Here is a 26,673-nt window from a genome sequence, read left to right as displayed (position 1 = left end):
TAAACTAGAATATACAGTAAATTTTCATTTACCATATATGTTGGTGTTATTAGTAATAAATGTTTTTATTTTTTTCTTTCTGGATGAGGGATCCAAACTCGTACAATACTAGAGATGGCACTTCGACATAAAGCTAAGATTATTCCCCTACTTTGTAAGCACAATTCCATTTCATGGAAAGTTTCAATAGAATCTGCTTTATATTTCTGATACCACTAGTGGTCTTGCAAACCATTAGTTTTCTGCACAACACTCTTACTGACTTCATTTTTTCTTTACCAAAGTTATGGGAAGAACGAAGTATCATTAAGGACACAATTTTATAATTGACACCTGCCAGTTTTAAATTAAAGAAAAGGTATATGGCTGTAACGTATCTTGTTCATGGAAATGAACTAAATTAAGTTACACTAATCTACCAGATGAAAGCATAAGCTGTATTACTGAAAACATTGCAGTTAAATTCAATACATCTCAATAGAAAATCTTAACTTTGAGGTCTATTCCATTTAATTGCAACATTTTTAATAAAACAGCTTCATTTCCATAAGACGAATAACCACTTAAAGCCTCTCTTCCAACTAATTACATCATGTTTAATCCAGTACATAATTATTTCTATGCTTTATTTTGTATTTTAGAAGGCCTAGACTTTTGGTTCACTCTGATTATACTTTTGAAATAAAAGAAAGTTCCCATTACAGAGGGCAGACAAATTGTTGAGTTTTAGGAGCATAGGCAACTAAGGCCATGTTGCTCCATGTATATTGTCTATAAATTGCATGTCTCCAGAGGTAGATTTTCTGTTTTGCTGGATGAAAAATCCATGCTATCCTCGCCCAAGACCGACTAACTCAACCACATTGTGAAAAAGACCCATAAAAATTCCTCCACTCATCAACAGGATTCGAACTTGGGTCTTTTCCACCCAGTGTGGGGAGGACTGCAATCCTACCAACTGTGCTACCCACCCACGAGGGCAACACAGCTGTTGCCCTCATGGGTGGGTAGCTTTCTGTAGCTTTCAGATTATAAACATACTGCAGATTATAAACATAAACATACTATAGCTTTCAGATTATAAACTGAAGACACCCAGAAGCATAAAAAAAAAACCCTATCTACTCTAAGGGAAAATAATTTTATCAAAAATAAATATGCAGTTCTGGCTTCTTATAAATATAATAAATAACATTAGTATTAATAATAATATACAGCATTAACATTATTAGAAAAATACATTCATTTAAAATGCTGAATAACCTTTAAAATCGTGTTCTTTAGACATAATACAAACAGAATTTTAAGGTTATTTTTAAAATAAAAAAAGACTTTAATACATCTTACTTCAAGACACAAAGTCAGAATAAGACAATTTAGATGCTGTAGCATCTAAATTAAGTCTCAGTGGCAATTTGTTTTGATTGCAGATCCATATTTATTGCCTTCTGCAGCAGAGATAATGGGAACTGATTACCAGAAACATCTGCTTTGCTTTGAATCAAAGCAGATGTTAGCTTTCTAATCTGATGATTGTTTCATGACCTGCTTATATTATACCAAATTAATTTTTACCTTTCCTGTAACATAGCATTTCACATTGTTCCCAGTACTTCAATCTGATGCAATCACTCCATAGCAAAATGGCACATGTACCTTGTTTTCACATTATTTCCTGCATCAGTACTTCTTAATCTTTTTCTGACTCAATTCACAAAAATTTTCATGGATAGCATTGCAAGCATTAGTTTGACAGATAACTGTATAAACAAAAAATATTTAGCTATTACTATGATGTGTTATTTAAATTTAAATATAAAGTGTTGAAGTAAAAAAAAAATGAAAAACTAAAATTTGCACATTTTGTTTGTAGAACAAACACCATACAGACCACAGGGAGGTTACTTATAGAATCTTAATTTAATACATCAAGTAAAACTTGACAAGTTAAAAGTTATTGAAAAACTTATAGAATGGCGAGGCCAAGATATTTTTCTTTTCCAGCAAAATTTATGTTGCTGAAAACATCACACACACAAACAAGCTTTTACAATTATTATCATTACAAAATATTATCAACCTGTTCATAATTTTTTGGAATTCTCGTTCATCCTTCACAAAAAAGATAATGCTAGGGCAATTGATATTTTCAAGTAAACATTTTTATTATTTATTGCTAACGTTAATTTTTATCTATCTGCAACTGAAAAGCCACATGCATTTTAATTACAGTTCAGTGGTTGTAATTAAAAAAAAACAAGAAAAATTGTAAACTACCCAGCAGACAGCAAGAAGCCTTCCAAACTATAGGTTACAAATCACTATCCTATTGATAAGTTTTTAAATATATAGAATCAAATCCTTGGACAACAGCAGGCAATTTACAAATCATTCCAGTTTAGAAACTGTCACACACTATTTAGAGTAATATGGATTTAGGTTCCAATGCTGCCAGATCCACTTTTTCTGGTGAAACAACATGCAAATAACCATGATGTTTTTAGTTCATAAGATAAAGAACCCCATCCATTATTTATAATACTTGCATAACCCATTGGCTTTCAACTCTAAATTTAAACGAGCTGTATTTTCTGGATGATAAGATGTACCCATGTTTTTGAATGCAAATATTGGAAAAAAATATTTGATTGCATTTATTTTAAACAAATATGCTCACTGTAGAAGGCCAAAAATTCATCGCCCACTACTGTCACACTAATCATTACCAATGTTATGATCTGAACTTTCACTTTCTTCAGAGAAATACCTTCAGCAGCATCATCAAGGCCATTGCTGATTCCACGTTTCCTGAAAGACTTGGACAATATCTCATGTTTCAGTAACTCCCATGAATTTTTCCCCCATTCATGTATCTGTGAAACTGTTAGCTACTTCGTTCATCCTAATCATATCATATTGTGGTTTGCTGCCTCCATCTGTCTACTCCTCATGCATGAATGCTTTAAAAGGTTTGTTAATTGAGATGTTGAATGGCTGCAGGTGGCTAAGCCCTCCTAAAATTGCAGCTAACTTTGTATTAAATTCAGTAACTGAATTAAAACATTTAAGTTTTCTCAGCAGTAAGGATTCTAAGGCAACAGATGTGGGAGAAGGGGATTATATCAATAACATCAAGGAGTTCTGATGTCATTGACATAATCTATTATATATTAAGGAAGAGGGATATAATAGAGATGATTATAAGCATTTCTCAGACTAACTTGTGCCAAACTTAAAAGATTACTACTCATGGTGAGTCTCACTATATGCCTCTTATGGAACACCTTCCCACAAATCCAGTTTCAGAAGTACTGGTATAATGCAGAGTTTGTCCATACCTTCAATTCTGTATGCAGGTTTTGAACTGCCATTTTTTTTCATTCTCGATTTAAAAACAGCTTCATATTAGAAAGCCATTCTTAAATGGAAAGATCCCACTGCTAATTCTTGAAGACCAGGCATGTGCACAGTGATTTGACAGGCATACTAAAGACTTTTCAGTCAAGTCAATTAAGGACAGGGGTAAAGCAAATATTATGAATAGGCAAGCCAACTGGTTGCCCATGGTGCCATGTAGGTTTGCTGTTTCTAGCAGTGAATCTGTACTATTGGTATATCTTCTCAAAATACTTCAAGAGATCATGAATTTAAATTCTCTTCAATTCTGAAAGTTCTCCTTTCAATAGAGTACTTGGCTACTGGAATAAATTGCCACCTAAACTTTTGCACAGTTTATAAAAATTTAAAAAGCAATCAGATATATAATTAGATGAGATGGATACCAAGTAAAAGATATTCCAGTTATGCTAGCAGTATTTTATTATTTTTTTCAGACTTATATAAACTTCTTTCTTGACATTTTACCAATATTAATATTTAAAAAAATTGATTTTACTTTACAAGATGCAAAAATATTGGAATTAGTTTTCTACTCATCTGTGGGTTTCATGAATTTTAAATTCAACATATACAATTTTCAAGACAAAAAAAAAAAAATGTCATTAGTTTCTTTTTTCATTGCTAAACAATTTCCAAGTTATTAATGTCCAAAATCTACAAAATGAGTAGGGATGATAAATTTCAAAGTAAACTCATTTTCATTATACAGTACTGTAATTATGAAATCAATAATAAGCACTATATTTTAATTTTGCTACTAAAAATTGAAAGTTATATTCATCATGAAGTCAGCTATGAGAAACTTCCCACCCTCAACAACTAACTTTTATTATAAAGTGGTCAAGAAGTAGTAATGCAAATATAAATGCAGTCATGCACTACAAATCATACTAAAATTTGAAGATAAGGTTTGTAATAATAACTAATTCTTCCATCTTGTTCAAGTTGTGAAAGATTCAGTTTTAATTACTGTCATTTTAACTACTTGCAGGGATACTCTGGATTTTCCAGAAAGAACTAAAAGCTTTGGAGACTTGTTTCAAGCATGGTACCACTGCATCTGCTCAGCATAAATGAAAGAGTGAGCAAGTGAAGAAGAAGAAAAACTGCACTGTAGAGGTACTAACAGCCACAGGATAAACCAGCAATCTGAAGTTTCACACAAAATGAAGTAACACATTCATTATCAACTCCAATAATAAAACTGAAAACAACTCAGTAATGAGTGCTGTAGCACAAAAATGTCCTGAAAATTCACAAGAAATTACCAATGAATTACATAACTGAAATACTTGATGAAAATTACTCTGAATCTTAATTTAGCACAAATAATTTTCTGTGGATTTGGACAGTAATAACTTGGTGATTGTTTAACTGGAAAGAAATGTTAGTCTGAAAGGGTGAGGAGAGTAATACACAAAAATCTATTTCTATATACACTCCAACTTGATTATAATTTGAAACTTACAGATCATGGGAACAAATCATGCCAAACATCTTTGAAGACAAGCAGAAAATTTAAAATAAATTTCGCTGAAAAAATGATTATATCATCCAAGAAAAACAATGTGTCAGTATATAGTGTACTTAGTTCTGCCAACTACAACTGCCTCCCCCTTGAAGATAATACATGTTATTAGTAACATACTGCAGTCACATCAGAGCATTACTAACACATGATATTCTTGCAACAGAAAATAAAGCCTAAGTTTAATATTGGTAATATCAGATTTAAAAATGAGATAAAGTTCACCTTATATATAGTAAATAGGGTAATTGGAAGAAAGAAGAAAACTCCAAAATCACCAAGACAGTAGATCACCTTTCAGAAAAAGTTCTGCTGAAATGACTGACCTCTTCTGGGAAAACTACAAGGCACTCCCACGAGGCAAAGGAAGAATGTAATGTTTCGAAATCCTCAACTAAGAAAGATCTTGAGTTGAGCAGCAGTAGCCCCTACGCCATAGCAACCAATGAGCAAACATTTTTATCCAGCAAATTATATTTGTGTACACACATTTTAATTCATAGTTCATTTTTACAGCTTTGGTTGCTTTAGTGGACAGCAAAGCAAGGGAACTGAACTGTTTCAATAACCCTCTCCAAGTTGAGAGGGTTATTGAAACATATGTTCTTCCTTCACCTGCTATGGTGTGCCTTGCAGCTTTCCCAGAAGAGATAAAAAATAATTTCTCTTTATACTCTGAGATGATCATGTGGTCAGAGGAGTTCACAAGACAGAGAGAATATAAGAAACCACACCATATTTAGTAATCACATGGGCTTGAACCACAGTCACCCAAAGCATGTGTACTTATGCACCCTTCTGTCTGGCCACTTAGCTATGGTAGCTGCTAGGGCATCAGTGACTGAAATTTTATTTCTGCATATTCCCAGGTGTGTGTGTGTGTATATATATATATATATTTTTTTTATACATTGCACAACCTCCCATCTCCAATCCATTAGACTGACTATTTCATTCCAGTTCAATTTATATTTGCTTTAGACTGGAAAAAGAGACATTGTCTCATTGGTTTTCTGGAGTTTTTCACTTCTGAAAATTTCTTCCAATCATTTTATGTAAGTCACTTGTAATAACAATGTCAGAAAGGATACCTACAGATTCAGACATTTTAGAGTTTTTCCTGTGTCCTCAAATTATTCTATAAGGGTGGACTATCACTTTAAAATTTGATATTACTGATATTAAATTTTCTTTATTTCCTGTTTGGTCAGTTGCTGCAAGAATACCACATGCATTTTTCCTTACTTCAGTAAAGAGCATTTATAGTTTACATATCAGAATAGCTTTCTTCAACTTCACAGAAAAAAAAAAAAAAAAAGTTCATGTGTTCTCAATGGTTCCAACAAGAAAGATAAACTGTCATTCAGTGGGTAATGGATTTGTCTTGCCAAAAGTTTGGTGAAAAACTAATTTTCTTTCTTGCCATATCACCAGATTTCTTTTGTGAGACTATTGTAAAAAATATATATGTAAAAATAAACTAGCTAATCTGGAAGTGCTGAAAGTATTAATATTGGCAAAATGATGCAAGAAGACAAGATTTAGATAATTGGCAAAACACTTTTACTGGTTCATGTGCACATCCATTCTAATAATTTGTTCAATTCTACTTTAAATTTATTAAAACTTCTTACCTATACAACACTAGGTGAAAGTTTATGCCACCAATTACTCTGGCTGAAGGCAAATTTCTACACATCTGACTATAAATCAGTAAAACTTTTTGAGTGAATGGATGGGTGAAACAGGGAGGGGGTTTTTTTTGGCTGATGCTAAATAAGCTTGCTTCCTTGCATCATATGCCTCTACTAATGCTAAATTAGCAAGAAGCACTAGCTGTCATGACTGATGTTCTGGTACAACACATTTATTGTGCACTATCCAGGTTAATATACATCTCAAGCATGTCATATTCCAAATGGCTCTACAGGTTTTCAAAAATAATCAAATCCCTATCTGTACCAGTAAGACCAAATGATGCAGAAAGCATACTTTTTCCTGTATAAGCAAAATTTTATATATATATATAAAATTAGTTACCTTGTGGGAATGGTAACTAATTATATATATATATATATATATATATATATATATATATATATATATATATATTCACACCATTCCCATTAGATAACCAATCAAATTTGCTTTGAGCTCAGCCAGACTCGCACCAGGAGGCAGCTTATTCCACTGCAAAAAGGACTGGCAACACTCAGAAATATTTTTTAACTAATCCAAAAAGTCTTTGCTCACTTCAACTTCCTTCATAGCCCACTAGCTAAGAAACACTGTTCTGAACTGCAGATTGGCAATTAATCTAACCTTAACCTATATTAAGATACAAAGATGAATGAATAATAATTCCAAGATGTTTATACATGCAGCCACCCTTTAACTCAAATTTATTTTTGTATTCGAAACTGAAATGTGCTTTTCTGAGTATTCAAGACATGCTTTTATTAGCGAAGATCTGCTTTTTAAATGCTTCACTAAAGTCAACACTACACAGATACATGCCCATCCAGGCATCAAACACGATAACTAATTGTATAGGATGTTGAGTCCAAATGTCACACCAATCCACCAAATTGAACAAATAACGAAACCCACATCCAATGATTTAGAAAGCAACAAATGTGCTCAAGAAAATAAACCTAAAACTTAATACTGTACTGAGTTGTCTCAAATGACTTTAGCTAATAATGGTTGATCACGTTAAACCCATAATTAAAAATAAAATAAAAATACCAAAAAAGGGGGAAGAAACATTATATTTGGTCTTGACAGATGGACCATTGGGGGGGGGGTGTAATTGATTTTAGTCTTGAAGCAAGATAGTCAGGCAGGCCTGATAAAAAAATAATAAAATTAAAACTCAAAGCTATGTCAAAGATTAACTAAGAATTATGTCTAACTCCAAAATCATATTTAAAAAATTGTTTAATGAGTAATATATTCCTTTGTATAACTCCACTCAATTGGCTTCAACACACATCTACATGAACTTGAGATTAAACATACTTTCTGGCAAGAAAGCTCATATGTTTAATTTTCATTTATAATTACTATGCTTAAGCATAGTAATTATAACGATTAATCATTAACATATTTAATTTATAACTTTAAATGTCAACTGTAATTTTCCTGCTAATGCAAAATATCATTTAAGTACTCATCAAACCATGGATACAGCCAGAATTCTTTGGGGAAGGGAAGAGGGATTTAAAATAAGCTTTTGGTTTGAGTTTCTTTGCAGTTTTGGTCTGAATACAACATTATGTATCATACTCATAACATATGCCATTTATCCCACACAGCACATTTGTTGTGCGGGTTAAATAGCGTATCTCTGACATTTTTCAGAAGGTATTAATACTTTAAGAGAATTTTATTAAAAATCTGAGGTAATTTAAGGAATACCTAACAAGAGAGCTATAAAATATTGTACAGGTAGGGAATATGCTCAATTTGTGTAACACAGACAATTTGTTATTTGTTGTTATTTGGTTTTTAGGAGCATTAGCAACTAAGGCCATATTGCTCCGGAATATGTGGTGGTCATTCCCTGACCTTTCCTCCATATTTGGTGGTGACGGGCTCGAACCCCGGTCTAATCAAGAAGCATGTGCTACGCACTGCTGCTCCTTCCCACCTGGCTACGGAGGAGCCCGATAGACACAGACAATTAAGTTCGCTACTAAATGCGTAGATCTGATAATGTGGAGACACTTCACGGAGAGTTGCCTCGGTACTCTGCCACCCACTTTAAATACAAAGATCTACTCCAAAGGAAGAAGTATATTTTTGTTTATTTAAAGAGCAAATTTATAATTACAGAGATAAGTGCAAACTTATATAGTACCACGAAAAAAGTATCAGTATTATTTATATAATTATATTAACACATTTCCGGTATAAGTGAGTAGTATCTTCTTTTTACTAATGATAAAAATAAAGTAAATGCTGTAACATTTTATATTTATTGTACATTTTGGAGGCAGAAATACAGCGATATCATTGATTATATACGATTTCTGTAAATGATTCCTGAAAGTTCTTTATTGGGTATGGCACAGCCAAAGCTGTGAAGTTTTTATTTTTTTTTAAAGGGAAACCCCCGCCCCCACTTTTCCGCTTGCCAACTAACGAATGGGGTATTTTGAGTTTTTGCTGTCATAAAATTGAGTTATACTAAATAAATTTTATTACACTAGAACCGGTACAGTTACCCATGCCTGAGCAGTTGCAGCCCACGTGTACTTGTGCAACCCACTTGTACTACCATTAAGATCCCCTTTGTGAATTGTGGATACATTTGCACATCTCCGGTCCGTGGGAACCTCCCCTGAGTCCAAGGATACACTTTATCCAAAGATGAGTTTAATAAGAAATGCGCCACCCATTAAAAAATACATTTTATTAATGCAGTACTATGATACCGAAAATGTAAAATATACACTAATCTGAACGAACCAGCTGTTATTTTAATAAAAATTACAATCTCACTAGCGGATAAATTCAAATTTAACCAAATGGGCAAAACCTTTACTTGGTCATGGTATTCCATAACACGTGCTATTAATTAAAAAAATATCAAATTATAGCTAAATTCTTGGGATTACTTTGAATTAAATCTGGATATCAAACTATAGCCGAACTGTAAAGGATTACTCTGACTTACTTATTCAAACTATAGGCAGCCTTCTTCCTCCGCCGTTTACTTCTGTATTGCATATGCATACTTGCAGGCGTAAATGGATTAATATTGGCTAATAAAACAGGAGTCTTGGACTCGCGTGACACGCCATTTTCAGAGTTCTGGGCATTTTCCGTGAAGAGACGAGTTCTATTTCGACGTCTTAACTCTGCCGTGCTCTGTTCACATATCTTCAACAACGTTTTTGGTGTTTGAGGTGACCCGAACAATCTTAACGCTCGCACACGTCTATATGGTGGCGTGTCACCTGTTGAATGGCTACCATTCTGTTTGTCCGATTTTTCTACATTTCTCACATTATTATCCGATTCGAGTCGAAAACCATTGTGGCCATGGCAGTAGGGTTCCGGCGAACTGCTACTGTTCTGTAATGTTCCTGAATCGATAGATATATTACACTGTTCATCTTCAAAATCAATAGTAGAATTACCACTGGCGCTTAACTGGCTCTCGGGAGAATTCATATCGTCATCGTCGCTGTCAAATTTCAATCGCTGAACCACTCCGTCATCATTTAAATTATGTAGATTATCGTTCATTAGAACTCTTGATTTTATCAGCGCCATGTCTTGAAACACTATAATGAAAACCAACGTAAACTCAAAATACAAAATTGTAACTACTCACTTCAATCACACGCGTAAATTTTCAATACTAGAGCTACCATCGAAAATGGCGCCGCACAATGTGACGCACGTGTAAACTGACCAATTGGAAGTTGCATATACAACAGTGACTAATACTGCATCACGTGAACACGTTACACTCTCCCGCCAAATTTCTTCAGTGAGTTAAGCGCCGTGACCATAGTAACGGCAGCAGTGTCTCATGGGAATACCTTGCTTTGCAGTCGTGCTAATTGGCACATTTACTTTAAAAGGGAGTGGAAAACTGCACCTTGAAGACCATTTCTTTCACAAAAACAAAATTAAATAAAAATGGAAAAGCATAATTTTGCTTTATTACTTGATACTCTTACTGCTTATTTGTAATGTACTTAGTACATTTAATGAGTCAATTCACGATTTTAATAAAATTCATTAAAAATAAACTTTAATGAATTTTACAAATAATTTCTCTCTATGGGTATTTTACACATTTTCAGCCTATGAATGTTAATAAGAAAATAACTGAACTAGATCTTCTCACAACACTGCTACTTTGTATTATTATCGTGAAAACAAAGGACGTGTTCGTCAACTGTAACACGCCTCTTCTAATCTGCTCGCCGAAGACGTTAGCCGTTCGTTGCTAGCAGCGAACGTGCTTTTTTTTTTTTTTTTTTTTTTGTCTCTTAAGTGTCAGTGCACCGGTAGTTCATTCTGACACCTTCGTGCCCTAAATAAGCCAGATTGGAATCTGGTCGCGCAGCGAATAACTTTGCTTGTGCGCCACCAATCAGCTAATGACTTACCGGTACTTACGATTACTAATACCGCTCCAGTGGGGTAAGTAATCTTTAAAAAAAAGATGCAGCTCCAAAAATAAAGTGGGGGGGGGGGGGGTATATATTTAATTAAATGAAAATGTTAAAAATGAAGAATGTACACTGACGTCACATGACGCCTTTGCAGGCCTAGATTTACATATAAGCTACAGCTTAGAGCCTCGCATTACAAGGGGTCTTGCTCCATCTTAAAAAAATTCTTTTTTAAAATATTATCACAGGTGAACAGTAAGAGAGAAAGGCCTCATACATGTTATAGCTTAGGGCCATAACACGTTTAAATCTGGCCCTGCGCCTTTGCAATTCAATTGTCTTATTTTTAATAATCAGTTATGTACCTGACATTACCGATGCCTGTGACGAACCGGATCCCCGTCAGTTCTGTTCCACAGACTCATTCTGTACCCTATATGGATTCCGTTGTAGGCTACAGGAATTTTTTTTTTTTTTTTTTTTTTTTGGTGGAGTGGGGCTCTAAGGATAATGTTCCTCTGATCCTATGTGGCTGGATAAACAATTTATTTTTATTTTTAATTTAATACAATTTATAGATAACTTTCTCACTCTTCATGGCCTCATCAGCCATTTTCAATCCACTGCAGGATGAAGGCATCTCCAGCAACTTTCCAGTTCCTTCTGTTTTGTGCAATGGCCATCCATTCACTACCCACGAACTTGTGAATTTCATCTGTCCGTCTCCATCATTGTCTTCCAGGTTTTCTTCTAGCTCCTCTTGGGTACCATTATGTTATTTTCTTAATCCATCTGTCATCATGTCTTAGAGCTATGTGGATGGATAAACAATTTTTTTTTTATTTAATACAATAGATAGACAATGACTTTCTCATTGTCTATAAATTAAATTAAATAAATTGCAAAAGACCATTTTAGTTTTGATAAGATCGTCTTTTACTTGAGTTTTCTGTCTAATCTATGTGTTTCTCTTCTTATCTAACAGTCTGATTCCTAATATAATTCGTTCCATTCTTCTCTGTGCTGTTCCCAGCTTCTCTTCCATTCTTTTGGAATGCCCAAGTTTCACTTCCATAAGTCATGGTGGGGAGTAACATTAGTTCATTATTTTACGTTTCAGACAAATTGGGACATTGCTCCTCAGTATGTGACTATACTTCATGGCTCCAGTGCTTACCAAATCAGCATGAAAATATAAAATACAAAAAGGGATCTTTGCAAATTGCGTATGATTTTCAAAAACGCAAGTAAATTTAGGATAAAAGCACAGTAACGCAAATTTTAAACTGTTTTTATGTTTTGATAAGATTTGATGAAAACCTATTACGTAATGTTCGTGCAATCGCTCACCCGTAAAGCATGGAAAGGTGTGTTATCTTAATCCCCCCCCCCCAAACACAGGCCTTCCTCCTTGAGTTACGCAATTCTCATATTTCCCCTAATGGGTCAAACTATTCATCTACGTCACTGCTTCTGAAAAATTTGGAACGCACTGTGGCAAAAATAAACAAATAAAATTATTGTCCAATGCCGTAATTTTGTAGGACTCCAGACAACCACCTACTCAGGCTCTGTTGATCAGATTATTATGCTGAACAGAATTAGACAACATTAATTCAGTTCATCTTTTGAACTGAAGTCGTCGAATGTCGCTATTTTAAACACTTCCACCATAACATATAGAACTCCTCTGACCAATTGGTCGTCCCGGAGTATAAACAGAAAATTTATTTATTTATATTCAGCAATGATATTATTTTTATCGATTAATTTTGGGAGATGAGTTACGAACGCCAATCTAGGCCATCGTTTTACTGCTGGATCTGATACTGACAAGGCCGATTAGAAAGAGCAGTGACCTAGTTAGTTGGTCTCAAAAGAGAGGGGCAAGGATCGTTCTCCAGGAACTCGAGTTTTCCATCCAGCAAAACAGGCAAACGGACTATAGAATATATGCAAGTTACAGACACAACATACCTCGTACTTACACTTTGTGGCTGTCTCATAGCCTTGGTTGCTTTGAGCGACAAATATCAAAACAACCTGTTAGTTCAATTTGGATAGATATGAAGCACGTTTCGTTAGCTTGTAGTACACGAATTGACTAAAGATCAGCACACGGTAATGTTCTTATATTCTCTAACCAGTAAACTCCTCTGACCAATATAAACAGAAAACTTAGTACTAGACTGTCGAAACATATCAAACCAAAACTTTTCAGAAAATCACATAATCGTGCTGTAACTGCCGACACATAAATAAATCTTTATTTGTCCTACCAAATTTAAAATATAGGTGTACATTGGTAAGTGACAAATTCCCTTCACGGCAGAAAATGCCAGGGGATTACCATAAAATGCGAATAAAAGAATGTCTAAAATATACAAGAAAAGATGACATTTAAACTACATTACTCTTCACTACATTTCTGTCTAGAGTCCTGGCAGTTATAATACAAAAGTTCATCTTTGCATCACATCCACTGATCAACTTGTGTGAGATGTACATTATTCAATTGCGTACACAGAGTTCTTGACAGAAATTCACACAACTACTAGGCAACAGTAGCCTCAGCGAGCCACACTGCGGTTTGTTTCCTATATTTCGGATCTTCTATGAGCCTTAGTAGGTCAATTCCGATATGTGTTAGGCACTGAATTGATTCTAATGCACTGGCGGGTATAAACCTGTCGGCCATCTTCAGTCTGTTGGTCTTCATTCTCAAGGATTTTGTGCCTCTTAATGCAGATGGCGGGATGTGCCACTCACAAAGCTACCAGAAGCATGGTGATGATATCGTGCCAGTCATCATTTTGGTTGTAGTTATTAATCGTTTCCAGGCAATGATGTCTGGTAAACGCTGCAGTTTAAGCTGTTCAGAGAGCTGCGTGGTTCTTAACTGTTGAGAGAGATGGTGCTTATGGTTTTCCCACTTCAGCAGCCAGAATTCACTCGCATATATTTTCCTAATGTGGGTAGGGGTGGCTGACGCCCACAATTCGGCGCCATACAAAATGGCCGAATACACTGTGGTTCTTAAATATCGTGCGGTTGTTGCAGTCTGTTTCACGTGCAAGAGGTGCTGTTTTGTTGCCCAACGTAAGTAGTTCATTTTCTTTACAATCAGGTGAATATGACCTGATTGTAAACTTGAACGTAAGTTTCGTATCAAATGTTACTCCGAGATCTCTATGCGTCTCAACAACTGGGATAGGTTTGCCATTAAGTTTCGGGTGTACGAGCGTAGGCGATTTTTTGAGCGAGTACACCATGATTACAGTCTGCGGATTTAGGGCCAAGCCAAATTTGTCTAAGTACACGAATAAGTTCAGAAGCTTATAATTAATCTGCTCACACAATGCCCTATTGTTCATGGACGGTTGGATGGGTGTTAGGATCTTAATATAGTCTGCATAAGTGCATACATCATCCCTACCGTTGCAGAACGGGATCATAAACACGTTGGGTGTTCCCAATTACTGTAATAGCATTGCACTGTAAATTAGTTATGTAAACAGTACCTCAACTGAAGTGATGCGACGTCCGCGTTCCTCTTCTGTAAATTTATTTTAAAATTCAAGGATTTATTTTTAGTGTGTACAGAATTGCCATTTATATTGTTTTGTGGTATCACTATTTGTTACGATAAAAAAAGGGAAAACTAACAGAGGGTTAAGGGTAGTTGATCATTTGAGTGGTCTTTGTAAATTTCGTTTTTTAGACAGCAAGGACTTCAAACTGTGAAGAACAAAATATACTTCAATAATATGCAATGCTATGGCACCATATTTCGTGTATGATATAAAATTTGTTTTAGGAAATGGAAACTTCAGTTTAATTATCGATAAAAGTAATGACGTTAGCGATATAAAAATGTTGGGAAGTGTAATACGGTACTATTCGAATTTCAAAAATCGATTTGTGGGAACTTTTCTTGACACGACTGAATTCAATGCAATGCAGAAGGAATATGTGAATCTTTGGAAACATTGTTAAACAAATTTTCCTAGCGCGATTTATAAATCTCAAATGGCAACACTACCCGCATCTCAAGCCAAAAAAAGGGGGTGGGGTGGGTACAGAGCATGCTTTGTAAAACGCGAAATGATCGAACATCTGCGCGAACTCTGAAATAAACGTAACTACGTTTCAAATTAAAAAAAAAAAAACTGAACCTGGTATAAGGATACTAGGTCAAACCAATCTCCTAGTTTCTTTTATCTAACAAATTACTGGAAATTTGCTCTATTATTTTCTTGCTACCCCAACCTGCAGAAGCTACAATTCACCTGTTTCCGCTTAAGGAGCATCATGTGATATCTGAACGTCAATCTCCGGCATTTTGGCTATCAGTTAGGGATACTCTCATTCACGAAGCATGTGAACAATTTCTTCTTCCGTTATTCATGAACAAGAAAGAAAATGAACAACTTTTAGTGTTACCGTAACTACAAATATTAAGAAGCTAAATGAATTGAAATAGAAGTGCGTAAATCATCTTTTATAGACATTACCTTTTTTATGTTGGGTTTATTTATTTGTAATTTTGCAAAGTTGCTTTGTAACACAAAGTAACTTTGCAAGTCTCGATCATTTAATTCTTTACATCAATAAAGAAGTCCCTATCCAAAAATATCAATATTTTCGCAAGAAATAAAAATGAATGTTTTTTATGTTATTTATCATTGTTATTATATTTTAAAAATCTTAGTTTTTAGATGTTGCTTACAAGCCTGACTTATACACCTCTGCATGGATCAAAGTCACGCGATTGCTAAATAAGGTTAATGACATGTTGGATGTTTATTGTAATTAGGACAAATATTCATATCATGGCCAATCTATTGACAGGTAGATATGATACACCAGTACTAGAGGCATCATCTCGCATCTACGAAGTCAGAGACAATCATGCAGTCTTCAAATTAGCATTAGCATTAGTAGAGGCATATGATGCAAGAAAGCAAGCTTATGCAGCATCAGCAAAAAAAAAAAAAAAAAAAACCCTTCCACTTCACCCCTCCGTTCGTTCGAAATACCTGTCCAGCTGAGCCTTGAATTTATTTAGGCTATCAACTTCCACGACAAGGGATGGAAGTCTGTTCCACCATCCAACTACCCTCTGGCTAAAGCCAAATTTCCGCACATCTATTCTACATCTGTCTTTCCTCAATTTGAATTTATGCTCTCTCAGATGATTATTCTGAGCAAGAGGCAGTATCCCATCAGCATTGAGCATGCTCAACCCATTCAAGGCTTTGTACACTTCTATCAGATCACCTCGCCGGTGCCTAGTCTCCAGACACTGTAATTTGCAAAACATAAGCCTTTCTTTGTAAGAGCAACCCTTCGTTCCGTTCACTAACTTTGTTGCCCTTCTCATGTCAGGATATCGCGGTTTACTGTGGCCAGGCGACTCCACAAAGGTGAACTGTTTGCCCGACGGCCAGTACGCTGTGTCCCTTTAACACTCGCCCATCGGAGATACCGTTTACAGTCGTGCATCGAACACAAGGACTGGACAGTAGTGCAGTGGGGTAAGGTACTCTTTACTGATGAGAGTAGATTCAGTCTCAGCAGCGATTCTGGACGTCAGCTAATCTGGCAAGAGGTTGGCACTCGGTATTACCCCGCAAACTTCACTGAAAGGGATCGATATGGCGGTCGAGGTGTTCTTGTCTGGGGAGGCATTATCTTGGATGGACGTACACAACTCCAGATACAGGAAAGCGGTACTTTAACCGGTGCGCGCTACTGTACTGAGGTAATCCTTCCCCATGTGCGTCTGTTCCAAGGTGTCGTTGGCCCCGAGTTCGTGTTTACTAAATACGATAAATATTTGCATTGACGATTTATTGTAAACTCTACTGACTTGGTTGTCGTGCCAGAGTATAAACAGAAAATTTATTTATTTATAACGCCACACCCCATCGCACTGCAGCTGTTGATATGCTTTTGGAAAGTGAGGACATTGTTCGTATGGATTGGCCTGCCCGTTCCACGATCTAAATCTCATCGAACACATATGGGACGCTCTGGGGAGACGCCTAGCGGCATGTCCACACCCACCAGAAAATGTTCTCCAGCCGAAGATGGCGCCGACAGTGGAATGGACGATGTTATCGCAAGAACTTGTCAACAACATTGTTCTAAGTATGGACAGGCGGTGCAAATACTGCAGCGACATTAGGGGTGGCCATATCTCCTACTGAGGACCACCTCTTCACTTTGTTCCATCTTTGGCAGTAATGCATCTGTATCAGGACAGCCAGTGCTATGTTGCCATTTTTGAATAAAGTCCCTCTGTACCGTTTTGTTTCCGTTGTTGTGTCAATGTTGTTTCTTTCATCATTTCTATACCTCACGAGGATCCTTTGTTATGCTTTTCCCATATCTAGGCCACTCCTATGAGAAGCTACAGGTGAAAACCTGACTGGTCCTTAAATTTTGCACACAAGCGTAGTCACCCTGAGTGATGTTATAACGGACTTTGTGTGTGAAGTTAATAAAGTTTTAGTGTTGCGAATGCTCCTCTCTGAAGACACTCAACAATGAAGAACAAATTTTTAAAATAAATATATCTTTTTCCTGTATTTCTAAACTGTAAATATTTTGTAAATTTATTCTCTGTATTATAAATATACCCTTCTGGCAAGGGGCGATTGTAACTAGCAGTCAACTGAATGAATAAATAATATTCTTGTCAAATGACTAGTAGTAAATTTCTCCGAGCCTTGTGGTCTTATCAGAGTATAGAATAAAGTCCTTCCCCACTTCTAAAAATTAATAACTCCAAAAGTATCTCGAAGACTGTATAGGTCGTATGGCTTTTTCTTATTTTAATCCGCACATATCGGATTTGTTTAAACAATAAAAAGTTCTAAATTTGACCATCAGAAAAGTGATTAATTTTGAAAAATAACACAAATGTAAATTTTTCACCAATCTTTATTGATGATCAAATCTCCACGTATCCACCGTATTTTCTAATAAGCAACCATGACTGGGTGGGCATTGTGTTCTCTGCAACTGTCTTCAAAAGTTTTGATCGAATATTCATTACCACCTGATGTATTGCATCATTCAAGTCTGAAAGAGTTGAAGGGAAATTTCTGTAAACGCGGTGTTTCAAGTATCCCCAGAATCAAAAGTCTGCTGGTCGGGCAATCTTGCAGGCCAGATGTGGAAAATGGCACCTGATAATTCGTTCTTCTGCAAAGTTTCAAGTAGGAGCTATCTGACATTATTGACAATATGGGATTATTACAAATTGGTGGGACATCATAGGAACCGCCTAACACACACAATATGGAAAGGAATACCACCCTGTATAAAAATTATGCTTCCATGTAAACCACGTTCGCTATTCACTGGGATAATTTTGCTCCTCAATAGGCTAAAATACCGTTCGTCGCTAATTGTGCATGTCTCAAAATGCCCCTGATTGTTAATCATTTCAAAGAAAAAGAGATCAAATCACAGATCCATCGAGGTGAAAGTGCTTCACCAGTCCATAGAATGTTAAATAACCATTTAGACCCATTCTAAAAAAAAATAATAATTAATTTTAAATCGCAAAGATAGTTTAATTTTTTTTTTTAATTTAAAATGTGTAGCAATTACTGCATTTCTTTAATCCTTAGAAGAACTTAAAAATAAACAAGTAAAATTTCGATCAAACAGCGTATAATCCAGCATTTAAAAATCAAAGCTGAACGCTTTTGAACTTTGTCATCATTAAGTGACCTATTGGCAAAGCAGTACTGGCCATTTCACGATGAGGCGAGTAATCTTTTACTACCTCCAGGTGTTATGTCGAAAGGTATCTGTGAGAGAGCAAGACGCTGAGCGACTGCAGATATGAACTTGCACCCTTTAGCTTATTAGGTTAGTAGCATAAAGGTGTTCTCTATAGTAAAACTGTTGTAAATCTATGATAAGCAGCGAAACTTTCATACAGTCGGGTTCACCACACCCCACACCAGGCGATGGGGGGGGGGGGTGATGGTTGATAAGGTATAGTTATTTTAGATCACGTGGGATCGTTTGCAATTCTCGCGGGGGACCCAGAATCAATAGTTTTGCCAATGTCTATGATGCTTTAAACTGCAATTCTTTTCATAGGAAAATCGCCCTGTGTGCCCAACAGAATTGTGTTTTATAAAAACTGAACAGTAACCTTTTTTCTCTTCATTTGTAAGGATGATTACTGAAGCTGGATATCATACACTGGATGAATTAGAAGTTTTGCCAAAATGCTTTAAGTTGCATGAAGTTTGTTGAATGAAGCTCTAGGACATTGTTAAGGAAAAGCTCCAAGATTGGCCGTCTTGCTAACTTAAGAATCAAGAATTTATACATGCATCTGCTTACGGCACAATACAACTTTCATGAGGTTATCGAGATTAACTGAGAATGGCAATAGTGATTCACAGAGGTTTGAACATTCATCTGTCATAATCTTATCATTCTGGGACTGTAGGTAGTCAGTGGCAGATTTAGCACTTTCGGAGAAGTAAGTGGGAATATCTGTTTCGTTAACCCATTTGAATTTGCTTATTTTGACGTTAAAAACTTTTTTACTGGCGTTATTCCAAAAATTTTGTAGCGAAAAACCGTCATGCGAAAAGCGTTACGAAAATTTATTCCACTTTAATTTATCTTCTACTGGACCAAATTTAATGAAATTTTGTACAGAGCTTCATCTAAGCTCTATACTAGAGGAAAAGCTTTCAAACCTCTGAAAATTGCAGTAGTTTTTCCAAGATAGTTATAAGAAAGAGGTTGTTCATATTTTCCAGGATAGTGGAAAATATTAATTTCGTAGTTGCCCACCTGCAGAAGCTATAATCTAAATCTCTGCAATGGTTGGCGGGATCTGTTTCAGCATCCAGTCTTTTGCGAAGTGAGGATCCAAACATACTACAGTAACGAATGTCGAATAAAAGTAAGCGTGCTCTTAGCCGAAGACTATATGCGTATTCTTAGCCAATCTATATCATCAGGTTTCAACCCTTTTATCAAACTTCAGTTTCTTTTAGGGCTAACTAAAACGAATAGCATTTATAAACAAGTTTATTTAAGGTAAGCAATTTTAGTTATAAAAGAGAGTGGCATTTACTAGATCGGAGATGTAAGAAAAATACATGTCTGTATACACATTTTTTTACACTGTTGCAGAGTCCCTGTGTTATTGTTTTGATTTGACTGATCTTTATTAAGAAATTGATATTAGTCACAATCCAGAAGAGCGGCATGTTTTCATAGACAGTTCAAGTAAAAGTTTGAAAGCTAGGTTTCTTCACAATCGGAATATATACCAATTAAACCCATTGATTCCAGTTGCGTGTTCCGTTCATATTAAAATCAATTTTCTTTTCTCTACAATTCTCTACAGCAGTGGTTCCCAAACTACTGAGATCTACGGACTCATTCAAAAATTAAAAAAAGTTCGCGGACTCCCTATATATATGTTATGTATATGTTTCTGTGTGTGTATATATATGTATATGTTTCTGTGTGTGTATATATATGTATATGTTTCTGTGTGTGTATATATATGTATGAACAGTGGGTTTTCTGAAAATAAAATTCAAAGTTTTATGTTTAAAACAACTCAACTTTATTCTAATTTTTACATAAATATATAATAATAACTTTATTTATCATCAATTTGCTATACATAGAAAGAATAATTTGACCAGTTCCAGAGGGTCGTTTCGCAGACCCCTGGAACTTGTCTACGGACCCCAGTTTGAGAACCGCTGCTCTACAGGGCCGAGGCCAGAAGAGTTTACAAATTAATCGTGACTGTATGCGCATTGAATTATTAACGTTTAACCGGATTTTCAGTTCAACAGCTACAATGCTGTGTATTTTTTGTGGCAGCGTTTGGGATCGAAACCTCCTTACTTGTGGTTGCGCACATTAACTATTGAACCACTGGAAGACCGCGGAAATATGAAGCATCTGTTAGAGAACACGAAATACGACTAATATAAATGAGACGTCTGTGGGGGACCTCAAGATACCAGGGTTCCATCTGGATTTGCAAGATGGCTTCCTAAGATCAATGTAACAGGAGAAAAGAATTGCCTGCCAGAATTGAGTTGCAGTCTAGAGCACACAGTGTTCTAAACAATCCCTTGGTTCCAAGAAACAAATGTTGCCTCCACTAGTCCATGTTTCGAACAATTATTAAAGCAGTGTATCCTCAGGGTGACATCTTCAAGCATATACAGTACAGTCTACGTTTCCAAAATTGATGCAAAGGTGACAAGTGACATGTTTACTGGTCCTCAAGCTAAGCAGGCTTCGAAAGAACTGGAAGATAAAATGACGGATGCTGAGTGAAATGACTGGCAGTCGTTTTGCCTTTTATAGAATAACATTCTTTGTAACATTAACAGTGAAAATTTCAAAGAATTAGTTGACAAGTTGAAAAATCAACTTGTCAACTAGTTCAACATCGATCCATATTTGGTCTAAAAAATCCCTGGATTTTTTAGACCAAATATGGACGATGTTGATCGAGAGGTCAAATGTATTGTGTTAAAATTTTTTTTGAACAACTCATGAACGCTTCTACTTTATGATTTTTTTAGTTGTAGAAAAGGTTATACTTCTATATTTAATGGTTTTTTTTTTTTTTTTTCCTGTCATTGCTTACTGCAAATATAGCGATACTTTTGTCAGTTATCGTTAGCCTCTATTGTTCAGTAAGATGGCCCAATGTCATCGGAAACACCCACGAATATTGCGAAACATTACTGGAGGAAGCTTATTAAGCTAGCTTTTCAATGTTACCACGTTCCAAGGTCATTTTTCAAGTTTAGAAATAGCGTTCACTATTTTTTACTAACGAATGTTTAAACTAGTTAATTTTTTTAAAAAAAATAAGATCTTTAAACCCCTCTTTGTTGCTATGAAATTTTACGGAAGCAATGACGTTATTCTCACACCTTGCTTTTCTTATCTCCGGGCTAGACGCGTCATCAGTCATCAGTCATCCGTATTAGACGGCGGGAAAAGAACTAGACGTAACTGTGTAGGGGTAGGGCTCCTGTTGAGTCATCGCGTCTTAGTGACGTTATTTCCAGCTACAAAAGAAAGATAAAGAGAAAAAATGAAAGAGAGCTGAAAAACATCATAAAGATCCGATACGATCGAAAAAACGTCAACTGAACTTGTCTGACGATAGTCATCAAAAAAGAACTTTGGTTGAAGCAGTTACGAAATATATATTTATAATTTTAAAATTTAATGAACCTGACGTAGCGAAAGTGGCAAATTACTGTCTGTATACATGAATAATTCGTCATAAAAAAGTTAATATTTTTAAAGTTAATAAAGGGTGGTTGTAATGCTTTTTTTTAATATAAAAGCAGGTTCATGTATTAATGTAACCATAACTGTATCATTGGTTTAATTACGAATTAATGCATTAAAATAAATAAAATTGATTTCGTTGGAAAGAAACAGATTTAAGTATCGTTTTGAAAAATGGCCTTCAGCATTTATATTAGATCGAAAATTAAGTTTCTAACTGCGGCAATTTGTCTAACAATTAATCATGAGATTTCTTTTTAATTCAGTAGAATAAATATTTCCTTCAGTTTTCTGAAAAATTTATGTACTCCAAAAAAAAAAAAAAAGTTAAATTATATCAAGATGCGTGTCTTGCAATTATAAAAGCTTATGCAAATGAGAGACAGTGATCATTCGCAATGCATCATCCCTAATTGATCATTCGCAATGCATCATCCATGAGGAAAATTAAGTTATCTTTAGGCTAGAGACGGATAATTCTGCACGGTAGGTGGCGCTATAATTTCTGTTTGAGAATGTTGGTGGTGAAGGCAGTACAGTCTTATGCAAATTTAATGTGAACAAAATGGGAATTTGGGTATATTTTCTTCTATCAACTTGTTAACAGCTGTGTATAATTTTATTTTCATTCTTTTATTTACAAGATTGTTTGATGTCATTACAAGTGTATTTTATGCAAGAATTGAATGATTTATGCAAAGAGCTGCTGTGCTTTTAAATAGAAATTCTGAGAAGTGCTTTCGTCTTTTGTTCATAAACCTTTCGTTGCAGAAATGGGGATGATCCTTAGTAAACGGTTGACCTCTAGAGCACCCGTTTTCAAACTATGCTCCGCGGATCCCTTGGGCTCCGCCATAGTTATCTGGAGCTCCACGAGGAAATTTTAGAATGCTAATTTTTTTTTCTAAAACTAAAATAGAATCAGAATACGCTGTGCATAAAAGTAAAAAGTAAATTTGGCCTTTTCTAAGTGACCTTGGACTGTCAATGTGCGTGTTATATATGTAAAGATCTGGTGCTAGTGACCGACTGTTTCTATTTTTAGTGTATTTTATTTTATTATTATTATTTTTTTATTTATTAAAGCTCCGGAATGTTTTTCTCTTTCTGATGTGGGGCTCTGCATGTCTAAAAAGTTTGGGAACCGTTGCTATAGAGTACTTTCCTTATTCAAAAGAAGATAGCAGAACAGTACAAAGTTAGTTCGGGAGCTGTTAACAAAATATCATGAGACAAGTTAATTTTCACCTCAAAGAAAAGGCCAATGTGGTCGGAAAAGGAAAACAGCACCCAAAACTGATGCTTATATAAGCAGAAGAAGCAAAATAGAACCTCATATGACCAATTCATAAAACGATTTGGCTGTGAAAATACGTGATTCAATATTTTCACACCAGTAAAATGCTAGTAAGCAATTCGAAAAGCAACTTTTGATTGAAGCCATGAAGAAAAAAAGACTGAACTGGGCCAACAGGTATAAAACCGGACTAAGAAGATTGGAGAAAAGTTCTCTTTTCCGATGAAAACCATATTAAGGTACAGCAAATGAGATTTTTTTTTTATTTTTTTATGAAAACCCCAAATATAGTACTTAGTACCGTGCATGGGTTGAAGGAGAAGTATGGGGGAGGGGAATGCCGGAAACTTTGCTCTAGAGACTAAACATGGGTTTAGTCTCTAGAGCAAAGACATGCGAGATTTACGCATGTAAGGAGGTACATGTAAATGGCAAAAGTGCATCTGCTAAGCATATGCAGCAGACTGTTAAACACCCTATTAAAAATGTTTTGGGATTAATCTAAAAGATATTTCTTGGCTAAATGCCTGAGTATGAAGGAGTTTATTTATGCATGGGTAATACACACACATCATTTCTACTACCATGGTAGCTTTAATGCATCGTTTTAATTATATCTCATATTGTGAATACCTTCACAACGAGTTGCCACGGTAGTGCACTACCTGGAATAAGTAACGCTTCATCTATGGAGAAGACTGATGTTACTATTCTCTGCGGGTACCACCACCCGGACGGAACCGTTTGAAAAATGGCATGGGATAAAACACTGTTATCCATATACTATCCCTATTAGACTTAGGGGAAAAAAAACGGTGTAGGTAAGTGATAGTAGGAGAGGAAGAAGAAGAAATGCCTTTGAAAGAGGAAAGAGACAGTTACTCCTCACACACTCACTGAACTAACTGTTAAAACCAAACGCTTCCCCATTAGGGAAGACTGTTGTTACCTATTCGCGGTAACGAGGGCCCCATTAATATCCCCCAAGACGGCACCGTTTCGAAGCTTCTCATCAGTGAATGGGCAGGTACCCAGATGGCACCGTTTAAAGGCTTTATGGTCCCTCTTTGGTGAGTGGGTAGGTACCCTGATGTTGCAATAGTGACAACCCAGTTTTGAAGTATAACTCCACAATATGAAAGATGCCTGATAGTGTGCGTGGTTTAATCCTATCAGGCATCTCTCATATTGTGGAGTTATACTTCATAACTGGGTTGTCACTATTGCAACAACAAGGTACCTACCCACCGAAGAGGGGCCAAAAAGCCTTGAAACAGTGCCGTCTGGGTGGTGGTATCCGCCGAGAATAAGTAACAATAGTCTTATTTAATAAAAGTATCTCAAGGGCACCAAATACATTTCTGCCTAGAGGCGCCAAAAACCGCGCCTGCTTCTCCGTAGGTGAAGCGTTCTTGTTCGAGGTAGTGCAATACCATGGCAACTTGTTGTGAAGGTATTCACAATATGAGATATAATTAAAACGATGCATTAAAACTACTTGGTAGTAGAAATTATGCGTGTGCATTACCCATGCATAAACAAACTCCTTCATGTTATGGGATTGTTTTTCATATCAAGCTACTGGACCGGTAATAGTGACGGATACATAATAATTATACCTATAAAAGTGTCGTCAGAATTGAATAAGGCTAGATGCAATTGGGAATACCGTTTTTCAACAGGACCTTGCTCCCTGTCATTCATCCAAAAAGTTGTGTAGGGTTTTTTTTTTTTTTTTTTTTATATAGAGGAAACAATACAAAGTGCTTAGAATAGCCTGGAAATTCCTCTGACCTCAATCCCATTGAAAATTTGTGGGCTATCTTTAAGGACATGCTCAAAAAAGGACTCTATAATGAAAGAGATTGTTTGTCTTGTGATAAAGGTGTGGTTCAATGATCCAAAAATAAATGAAACTTGCAAAAAAGAACTGATTGATTCCATGCCAAAACGAGTAAAGATGGTTATGAAGGCCAAAGGAAGTCATATTAAATACTAATAGTGCCTTTCTTTAAGTTTTGTATTTGAATTAAGAAATAAATATATATTTTTGAAAAATATCTCTGTGTTCACATTAATTTGCACAAGGCGGCGGCGCGTTCCAGGCCGTTTTATTATCGCAATCCAGAAAAGCGGTGTTTCTGCACAATCTACGCAATAAACAAGCCAAAATAACAACATCATATCACTATGTGGACATGTGTTTATGTAAGGGGTGGCTCCTAGAACGTCAGTTCAACTCCGCCTTGTATCTCTGTGAGGAACAGTATCACTACAAATGGGCCAGATATATGTGTGACGTCGGTTTGTGTGTATTATGTGTGTGTTCTGTTGTTATTTTCTCACCGATTGGCTACCCAGAAGCATCAATCACCTGGACAGATGATTCTGGGTACTCGTCCACACTACGGGAAGGTGGGCCAGTTCCAGTAGATGGGACACCTATGGTCTCAGAGTATGAGACAAAAAAAAAAATTTTCCTTCTCTGGGGCCCACTCCAGAGGAAAAAAAAAAAAAAAAAAACGCGAAAGGAAGAGAAAGAAAAGAATAAAAATAATTAACTAAGATAACAAAAAATAATAATAAAAAAAAGTAAATAAATAAATAAATAGAAAAAAAAATAAAAATAAATATATATACTAAGTATATATATATATTGGTTTTTAGCATATATACGCAAACATACATACATATATATATCAAAAAGTGAAAAGGGAGAAACCAAGGGGGGGGGGCGGAAGAGAGAGGTCAAGAAAAGGGTAGATCTTCCAGTTATGCAACCAGTAAGAACGGCAGCATCAAAACACTTCGGTGCCTCCAGCCAGATGGATTTGATCAACGTCGTATCACTGGAATCAGACTTTTCCTTAGTTCAAACACTTCTTTAGCAAATACCTGGAGCATCTGAAACTTACTAGTCTCTTAAAAATATAGCTTCTTCTCCTGGAGCTATACTCTTAAGAATTTCACGTATCGCTGTCCTG

The 26,673-nt window shown here is 35.7% G+C and overlaps 1 protein-coding gene and 1 long non-coding RNA gene across 2 annotated transcripts in view; one reads left to right on the top strand and one right to left on the bottom strand.

Annotated features, from left to right (window-relative positions):
- The window catches only part of LOC150082170 (uncharacterized), a 162,874-nt gene extending 158,324 nt beyond the window's left edge, over positions 1 to 4,550 (top strand). Inside the window, exon 3 of the long non-coding RNA XR_016547311.1 lies at positions 4,391 to 4,550. This is a non-coding gene — a long non-coding RNA (uncharacterized LOC150082170). The remainder of the gene's footprint in view (positions 1 to 4,390) is intronic.
- The window catches only part of Wee1 (Wee1 kinase), a 101,210-nt gene extending 91,065 nt beyond the window's left edge, over positions 1 to 10,145 (bottom strand). The window contains exon 1 of the mRNA XM_090380023.1: positions 9,609 to 10,145. Coding sequence (XP_090236149.1) covers positions 9,609 to 10,108 — 500 coding nt within the window. The 5' untranslated portion in view covers positions 10,109 to 10,145. The remainder of the gene's footprint in view (positions 1 to 9,608) is intronic.
- Positions 10,146 to 26,673: the final 16,528 nt, after the last annotated feature.

The sequence above is a fragment of the Mastigoproctus giganteus genome, chromosome 8, assembly GCF_048544385.1.
Source record: "Mastigoproctus giganteus isolate SK-2022 chromosome 8, ASM4854438v1, whole genome shotgun sequence".
NCBI classification, from domain to species: Eukaryota; Metazoa; Arthropoda; class Arachnida; order Uropygi; family Thelyphonidae; genus Mastigoproctus; species Mastigoproctus giganteus.
This window is presented reverse-complemented; position numbering and strand designations above follow the sequence as displayed.